At 36.8% G+C, this 9,448-nt stretch overlaps 1 protein-coding gene across 1 annotated transcript in view; it reads left to right on the top strand.

Moving 5' to 3' along the window:
* FNBP1L (formin binding protein 1 like) overlaps positions 1 to 9,019 on the top strand; it is a 117,055-nt gene extending 108,036 nt beyond the window's left edge. The window contains exons 15-16 of the mRNA XM_023733456.1: positions 2,654 to 2,802; positions 4,231 to 9,019. Coding sequence (XP_023589224.1) covers positions 2,654 to 2,802; positions 4,231 to 4,409 — 328 coding nt within the window. The 3' untranslated portion in view covers positions 4,410 to 9,019. The remainder of the gene's footprint in view (positions 1 to 2,653; positions 2,803 to 4,230) is intronic.
* The last annotated feature ends 429 nt before the right edge of the window (positions 9,020 to 9,448 follow it).

Below are 9,448 nucleotides of genomic sequence, written 5' to 3' on the forward strand. Positions count from 1 at the left end.
CTTTCTATCTCTTGGGCTAATACTTTCCTTGTGTCTTTGGTGTTCTTCATTCTCCTTTACTCCAGGTGGTTGGGACCAATTGATGCTTAGATGGCAAGCTTTTAAGACCCCAGATGCCACTCATGAAAGTAGGATGCAGAACATTTTCTTAATAAGCTTTGTTATGCCAACTGACCTGGATGTCCCCTGAAAGCATGGTCCCCAGACCTGTACCGCTGCTACTCTGTCCTTCAAAGTAGCAACGGGTTTTTGATTTTATTAATGTAGTATGTTTGTTACAATTGATGAATCGATACCGATGTATTATTATTAACTAAACTTCAGGGTTTACTCTTTGTGTTGTACAGTTCTATGGGTTTTGATAAATGTGTAATGTTATATGTCCACTATTAAAGTATCACGCAGAATAATTGTATTTCCCTAAAATGCCCTGTGTTTCACCTGTTCATCTTCCTCATTCCTAGCCCCTGGCAACCACTGATGTTTTTACTGTCTTTATAGTTTTGCCTTTTCCAGAATGTAATATAGTTGGCATCATACAGTGTATAGCTTTTTCAGATTGACTTCTTTCACTTAGCAATATGCAGTTAAGATTCCTCCATGTCTTGTTGAAACTTGATAGTTCATTTGTTTTTGTCGCTGAATAATAACTTCATAGTGTAGATGTACCACATTTTGTTTAAACATTCATCTGTTGAAGGGCATCATGGTTGCTTCCATGTTTTGGCAATTATGAAGTTACTGTAAACATTCCTGTGCAGGTTTTTGTGTGGACATAAATTTTCAAAGCAAGTTTATTAATTTTTTTTTAACTAATATTTTATTGTGTTTTTGGTGAAGGTTTACGCAGCAGTTTAGATACCCATTCAACGAATTTTACACAAATTATTCAGTTACATTGGTTACATTCTTCACAAGTTGTGAATATTCTCAGTATTTCTGTTCTGGTTGTTCCATTTCCATTAATCTAGCTTCCCTGATTCCTTACATTATCATCTATGTTTTAAAGTAATTGTTGACCATTTGGTCTCATATAGATGATTTTTAAAAGGAGCACAGTACTTATGGGTGATATTCTTTATTTTGTGAGCCAGTCTGTTATTTAGCTAAAAGATGACCTCGGGCTAGTTTCAGTTCAAGGTTTAAAGAGTATCTCAGGGCAGTAGTGTTGGGGAGTCCTCTAGTCTCAACCGGTCCAGTAAATCTGCTTTTCTTTTTTTCTTTTTAAGGAATTTGAGGTTCTGTTCCATATTTTTCTCCCATTCTGTCAAGGTCCATCTTTTGTGGCAAAGCAAGTTCATCTTTAATGTTCTTTGAGTCTCAATTTCCTAAAATGTAAAATGGAAATTAAAATACTCAGCATATAGGGTTGTTAGTAATAAATGAAATAATGTCCATGAAGCATCTAGTAGTATAGCACCTGGCAATAATATGTGCTTGACAAACGTTAGTTCCCCCCTCTCCTTTTCTTTTCTTCCCTCTTATCACTTTTTGTAACAGTGTATATCTTCAGTATATCATGAGGTACCCACAATATACTGGTTTTTATTATTAGGTAAAACCTAGATGAAAGGATCTAAACTCTCTGGCATATATTATCTAAGCATATGGCTTCCAGGCTTACTGAAAGTGCTGTTAAACCTAATTTTGTAGATTTTTTTTTTTTATTGTTAAAATCTTATTCAGTCACTTGTTTTTTTTTTAGCAAAATTATTAGCATTACTTCTCTTTGATTTAAAAAAATTTAAACACAAATAAGATGCCTTCAGATTACCTGCATTTTTTTGAATTATTAATTCCCCTGTTAACATGATTAACTGGAAATTAACTGTAGTTTCTACATTAGTTAGGATTCATGGTTTTTAGTGACAGAATGAATACCCATGCTGGCTTCTACTAAAAGGGAGCTTTATTGGCTGATTTCAAGGAGAGCTTGATCTAGGAGCTCAGATGATATCCTCAGGACTCAGTTTCTCTTAATCTCAGAACTCTGCCTTCCACTGTGGTGGCTTCATTGTAAGGTACCATATGGTGATCTTCCAAAGCTGTAGGCTTACATTCCTCCAGGTTCAAGTCCAGTAGAAAAGGGAGTGAGCTTCTCTTCCAGCAGCCCCAAGCAGAAGTCTCTGTGCGTGTTTCTGTCTGGTTGGGTTACAGGCTTACTTGTGAACTATTCACTTCAGCCATACAAGTGCTATGCTCTCATGGCCCCTCTGGAGCCAGGATAGAAACAACTCCATCTGAAGTCGATAAACTGAACGTGGATCTGGATGTTTCTCTAAGGAATTTCAGGGTTCTCTTGCCAGAAGAAGGGGAGATGAATCCTGGATAATGAGAGACAAGTGTCTACTGCATTTTTTTTTTTTTGTTTTATCTCTGGTCCTAGTGATAGTGAGACATATTTACTGAGTATATGGTATGTGTCTAGAACATTGTAATCTTTTGATTTTTTTTATTTTACTACATTCAGCAAAGAAGCATTTTGTATTAGAAACAATTTATATAATCAAGATTTAAGAAAATAAGGGCTTAATTTGGAATTGTGTCATTGATATTTGATTCCCTGATTAATCCTGAGGAGATCAACTTGTAGATAATGTAAAGAGTTTCCATGTGGGTGATACTTGATCAGAGATACTTTTATGTTTTATAGTCCTGAGGGAAGTTACACAGATGATGCAAACCAGGAAGTTCGTGGGCCACCCCAACAGCATGGTCACCACAATGAGTTTGATGATGAATTTGAAGATGACGATCCTTTGCCTGCTATTGGACACTGTAAAGCTATCTACCCTTTTGATGGTATGATTTTCTTAATATATTGTATTCTATAAAATTGGTTTCTTAAAGTCTAAATGTACGACTCACTCCCTTTAGTGTCTTTGGCTAAATAATACGTTGTCAGAAAATTATAATCCCAGTTCATTAGTATGAATACTTTTGTTTCAACTCTGTTACATTTATAGGGGATTTTTCTTTTTTTTCCATACATGAGGTTGAAAGAAAATTACCTATATTATTAGCATCGTAATACAAACTGTTATTTAATTATCAACTTTGGTTGATACAGAATTTCCCCAAGAGATTTTACTAATGGCTGCATGTACTCAATGAAGATGAAGCAGCTTGAACATGAAGTCCAACTCAGTAAGTGGAAGGCTAGTAGCTGTCACTTCATGCCCTTCCTTGCAGCTTACTGACATTGAGACAAGTACAAGGTAGATGGCATAGCTGAATGCCACCACCTTATCCTGACTGTATGCCACCTTGCAGGTGAGGGAGGGACAGATGTGATAGCTTCTGGCTCTGCCATCCTTTCCTCTGTGACAGTTGGAGAACAAACCCTGTGAGAGAAGTAAGGCGTTGTGGCTCTGTAGTGCAGATTTTCAGTTACCCTTCCCTCTTTTGGGCTGTGAAAAGTCCTTTCCCTTAACTCACAGTAGCAGCAGAACACCTCAACAAATAAGTTGTAAAACTGTGTATAACTTAAGGTCCTTCCCCACCTATCCATTGTATTGGATTTTAAATTGAATAAAGTCTTTAGTTACTCCTCAGTCTGAAAAAACATTGAATAAGATCTTGCTATAATGTGATCTAGAGAGTAGGGAAGGAATTTAGCATATGTTAAATGAAGATTCAGTTATGAAAATTATTACTGCTAAGCAGATTGGGAGTGGTTGGGGATGAGAAAAAGGCTGTGAGGCTGATGAAGATTTGAACGAACTTTGTGTTTTGTGACTGTGACCATTCTGCTTCTGTCATTACCAGAGTTGAACTTGTATTTTTTTTTCTGCTCTCGTCTCAGACAGTATTCTTCCTTCTTTCTTCCCACCCTCTCACAGTCTTGTTACTATTCTCCTCATCCATACTTCATGATTTTTTAGATAGCAGTGCCACTCAAATTTGGGAAAAGAATTGGAATAGTGAAATAGGAGTTAGAATACCCAGTCAAATCATACAGTGTCACTGTGGCTCAGTTACTTCATCTGTTAATGAGGGTGATGTTAATGCCAGCCTTAAAGGTTTATTGGGCAGCTCAGATAAGATGGAATGTCGATGAAGTGTTGAGTAGACTACAAAGCATCCTAGAGGTGTTGTTACTGATGAGAGTCACTGGGCTCATGATTCCAGGTATATTTAAATTTGATAGTATTTTATGTTGTTTTTCTAACTTTTATTCAAAATTATCGCTGCCTAAATTATGCTTCAGTTATCAAAACTCTTATCTAGGACACAATGAAGGTACTCTGGCAATGAAAGAAGGTGAAGTTCTGTACATTATTGAGGAGGACAAAGGAGATGGATGGACAAGAGCTCGGAGACAGAACGGTGAAGAAGGCTATGTCCCCACATCATACATAGATGTAACTCTAGAGAAAAACAGTAAAGGTGCAGTAACTTATATCTAAACTAACTGGGCAGCTCTGTGCTACGCATGACGTAAGAAAGATAACATAAAATGAAAGTACATTCAACAGGTTAAAAAAAAGAAAACTTAAAGGGCATCCAAGAGTTATTGTTCACTATGTGAGCTGAGTGGAGGCTTGATCTTAGAGATGTGAATATTACCACAAAAAATATTCTTGTGACATTTTACCATTTGAGTGATGTTGATGTGAAGCTTAATTGATGCCTTTTGCTTTATGTCCTGCTTAAGTCTATGTGAAGGATTTGTGTTTTTCTGGCTTCTAAATCATAGAATTTGCTCTATTGGATAGGAATCCATAGATAAAAAGCTTTCAAAGCTTTCCCTCCCTTTCAGAAAACACAGTGACTATAGTGAATTCAAATAAGTAAAACTGCTCTGAAATGCTATAGAAACTGATTCCCAAAAGAGTAGTTTGTTCTAGAAGTTTGAATTTGTAGCTGTAGTTTCCAGGAAGAAAATTAATAGTTGATTATTTGAGTTAAATAATTTATTTTAAGAATAATTTTCGTTTTCCTTTCTATTTTTAACTTTGGTTTCCTGAAGGAAGAAAACAAGCACCTAGCACATAATCTAAGTAGTAGGTTAATCAGGAGACCTGCAAATAAATCAGCCTGGTCTAGTAATTTTCAATAATGTACAGGCTTCCTTCTAAATAAATCTTATGTTTGTATTTGTCATCTTGAAAATGTCTTTTGGGAAATATCACTTTAGTGATTATTTAGCATTTAGCAGTTATATATAGGAAAATAGATTCTAAATGAACTAAGAGGAGATCATGAGTGGAGGGGAAGTACCGAAAAATACTTTTAAAAGAAAAACAACTTTTTTGACTGAGTTGGGGGGAGATATCTGTATTACCATTTAGGGCATTTCCTTGTTTTAGCCAAAACAGCTGTTATTAGGATAGATTTTTTTTTCCAGTTAATTTTTCAAAGAGCATTTGTTGTAAACAACAGTACATTGAATTCCACCATTTTCCCACAAGGATTGTACAGTGCTATTTTTGTGGTCATGTCCTAAGTTAGTTGTGTGGGGAAATAAAGTGAGGAAGCAATTAAGCTATTCCTTGATTTTGCTCATGTTCTAAATTCTTTTGGTGTTCAGTAGCTGACTATAAAATGATTGTAGAGACGTTTGGGACAGACACATTTAACTGGACACCCCTTTTGGTCCTGCCAAAGGTCTTCAGTAATTGTTCTTTTCTTTTTCCTCCTGGACTGCAGGTTCCTGAAGAGGGTTTCTGAGGAAATGGGCAAGATGTTGAAGGAGGTTACATGCAGCTGCTTTTGGGGGGAGGGTGTTAGAATTTTCAGGCTCAAAGAGAGTGAGAGGAGCAAGTTGCATGAGTGCATGCAGACATGATTATTTTTTACTAACTTCATTAGCATTTCCATACATTGTTTTAAAAAAAAAAAATCATTGTAATACCAATCCTTAAATTCCTAGTTCACAATTATTCACACTAAAGAAAAGAAAAAAAAAAAAAAACCCCAACAGTGGCTTACCTTTTTTTCCACGTATTTTACTGATGTTCAAATCAGAAAGAATGCAGAGCTGTCATTAACTTTGTCTTACATTTGGCTGTCCCAACAGGACTGTCTCCATCCCGGCTCTGTTTTAATTGGCTTTTAGGTCTGTTGTCTGTTAGAATCCTGCCATTTGTCAGTGTCTGCCTGTGCCACCTCCGTGCTTGCTTAACATCATGTTGCATGTCTAGAGTGATCGGGCTAGATTTTTCAGGCATGTCTTTAGAATCCCTTGTTCTTGTCAGTGTCTTTGTTTTGTTTTACGTTTGTAGTGCGAATCACTTTGTCAGAACATCTTCAGCACTAATGTTTCCATCCTGGTATTTGTGTATGCTGCTATATAACTTCCCCACTGCCAAACATTCCCGTTTTGACATTAAGAAGAAGTAGTCTGTGAACCTGAAGTATTTATGATAAGAAAAAGAAAACATCTCTGCTCTAGCCTACAACCCAGTTGAAAGAACTCTTTGAAACATGATACATCTTCAGCACCTCAGTCTGGGAAGAATCTATAGTCAGCACTGAAATCCTGGCATCATAGACACAGAAGATACCACCTCAAGACAAAGGACTGTTTTCAAAAGTCAGCTGCTTCCATTCAAATGCTGCCTTAAACTAGAGTGCCTAAATCTGTTGATTGTCAACGCTACCACTACAGTATCCCACAAAGGGCTTTATGTGTCAGCTCAGTGCGACCTCCTTTAACTCCGCAGCTCTGTTGCAGCTGCTGATGTAGCCTCGGTAGGTGGCTTCGAGAGCTCTGCCACGTATGATGGTGCGTTTTCAAATTTATGCCTCAAACTCAAGACATGTCCGAAGTCCATTTTACTTTACTCAGTGTTTTTAAGAGAAGTTTTATGGACCCTCCCCATTGTCGTTTAATTTGGGATTATGAAGTCCTCACTCGATTATTGAAAATGATGGTCTGTTTCCAAGTGATGCTTCTGTTTGAACCAGATAAAATTTAGTGAAACTTTGTAATGATCTATGTGCACTTTTAATTGTAAAATGGAAATTTCTGTATGTTTATATTTGTAAATATAATTGTTGTTAGTGCCCCTGTTGCTCATGTTGTCCTGCCTCCCATTTGTCGTTCTGTTGATGGCTTGTATGCTAACTGATTTCTTAGTGATGTTGTAATAGAGAGATGGGGGAGGGGCGGGGGGGGAGGTATTTGTACCACTGAAGCTTCATTAATTTTGTTCTTCACTGTTTTGAGGACAAAAGGAGAACGTGAAATGGTCTGTGTATTATTGGATTTTAAGCAATATTTTAGAAGCTGTGTGACTGCTTTAATAATTTTCCCCAGTGTTATTTGAAATGTTATACTAAAGCCGAATGACAATTGTGTGAAAGTTAATGCCTTCATGAGATCAAGTATGCCACTGCACACAGCTGACATAGAGTGTGTTACCTTTCAGGCTAGTAAACTATAAAGTTTAGATTTTGAATCTCATTACAGGGTTATTTATATAATGTGACATTATTCAGTACTGACAGACTACGGGAAGTAGTTTTAAAATCTAGTGCTGTTTTTGTTTTAAAGGTTAGTAATGAGGAGGAAATGTGATCTGGCTGTGTTTGTCTTCTGTACAAAGCCTGAAGTGCTTGTATTTTTTTGGCTAATAGCCACAGAGGGCAAAGTTTAAGGCTTTCTTGTAAGGACTAACTGTTCTTTTCAAGCTACTGTTTTTGTAAAAGCAGGATTTGCTTCCCGTAGGAGGCAAGTTCCTTCACGTGGAGTTGTGCAACCTGTATATGGGTTATTACGCTAGGAGAGACATTTGTACTTGCACAGTTTAAATCATTCTTAAATTTTGAACATGTGAATTGTCTAAGAGAAATCTTTTAATTTTTCCGTAATTTTTACTCTCTTTGTGCACATGTTGATTTCTTAATGGTAAATGCTTTGTTTAAGATAGTGTTCTTGGTTGAAAATATTTTAATGGAATAAAACAATCTTTTCAATGGTCAGTTAAGGTATATAGCGTGTTATCTCTTGTTACCGTATGAACTACAGAGATGTAATGATTTTGTCCTTGAATATGCTAAGTTTCAGATAGCACAAAGTTAGGTGACAAGTTCCAGAAGCGGGAGCATCTGTGTTGGGCAAAGCAGTTTGAGAAATGTTGTTCTGGTTTTAGTTTCTCTCAAGCTTTCTTAAAGAAAAAAAAAAAATGTTAGCAGTTTCCTTAGAATGAATTTAAATTAGATGTAATAATTTGAATTTGTTGGCTTTGTTCCACAGTGGCTGTGGTACATAGACTGTTCTTTTACATCATCTTATGCTCTTCATCCTATGAGCTGTCCTTCTACCACATACCCTGATCAGTCAACGCACACTGGCCAGCATTTCCTATGCTTCTGCTTGAGTTCCTGATTAGTCAGGAGAGAACGCCTGTGTCTTCCTGGCATTTCTAAGCATAGAAGGAGAATGTTTTCGATAATTAGTGTCACATCTGTCATTTTAGGAGGTCTGATTTCAGAAGATTCTACTTTTTAAAAAAGGCAAATGTGAAAATGACTAGAAACTTTTGAAACCCAAAAAGGAAATGAAACTCAGGGTAACCCTGAACAATGAAGGGCTGCAGTTATTGAGATCCGTGCCACACTTGGAAGTAGGGACACTCAAAACGATGAAAATAGCAGGAAAAGAATATCTAATGCTGCAACCTCAGACAAACAGAGGGTTGCTTAAATAAAAAAAAGCTCAGAACAATGAAGAGGGCTTTTACTGTCTGAACTAAGATAAGGAAGTCAAATATCTACTTGCTAGGGAAAGATAACTTACTTGTAACAGTACTAACAAAAGGAAAAGGATTTCCAGACTACTTGTTGATAGATTTTCTATGTGAAGGTGTTAGTTTAAGTGAAAAAATACTAAAGAAACACCAGACAGGTTTCAATGAGTTCATACACCTGGGATCAAAAATACTCCTTAAGAGTCACTTGCAGTAATCTTAAGAAACTAGAAAATACATTTCAAACAAACAAGACCTATACCGGTTGTCATCCAGTTGATTCTGACTCATGGCGACCCCATGTGTGCCAGAGTAGAACTGTGCTATATAATGACTGTGATCTTTTGGAAGTAGATCACCAGGCCTTTTCGTCTGAAAAGCCTCTGAGTGGACTCGAACCTCCAACCTTCCGGTTAGTAGCTGAATGCTTACTGTTTGCACCACCCAGGGACTCCTAGAAAATATAAGAGGTGCCAAAGATTGGGGGATGGGCAAACACTTTGAAGAGTAAATTCTGGGGAATTTTAAAAGTACTAGATAATTTTGTCAACATTTAGGGGAAAGTGTAATGGGGGCACCTCTGGGTTCCTAAGAATAACTCATGGAAAATCAGCCTCATTCCTTTTTTTAGATAGAAATTGGGAACTCTGTAGACATAATTAATGTCTTGATTTCAGCACAATTTCAGTATATGACAAAATTTCCTATTTTTTGAGTAAAATGGTGACAGCTTTGTTGTGGAGAATGGGGGC

This window comes from Trichechus manatus, unplaced genomic scaffold (assembly GCF_000243295.1).
Source record: "Trichechus manatus latirostris isolate Lorelei unplaced genomic scaffold, TriManLat1.0 scaffold00058, whole genome shotgun sequence".
Lineage (NCBI taxonomy): Eukaryota > Metazoa > Chordata > Mammalia > Sirenia > Trichechidae > Trichechus > Trichechus manatus.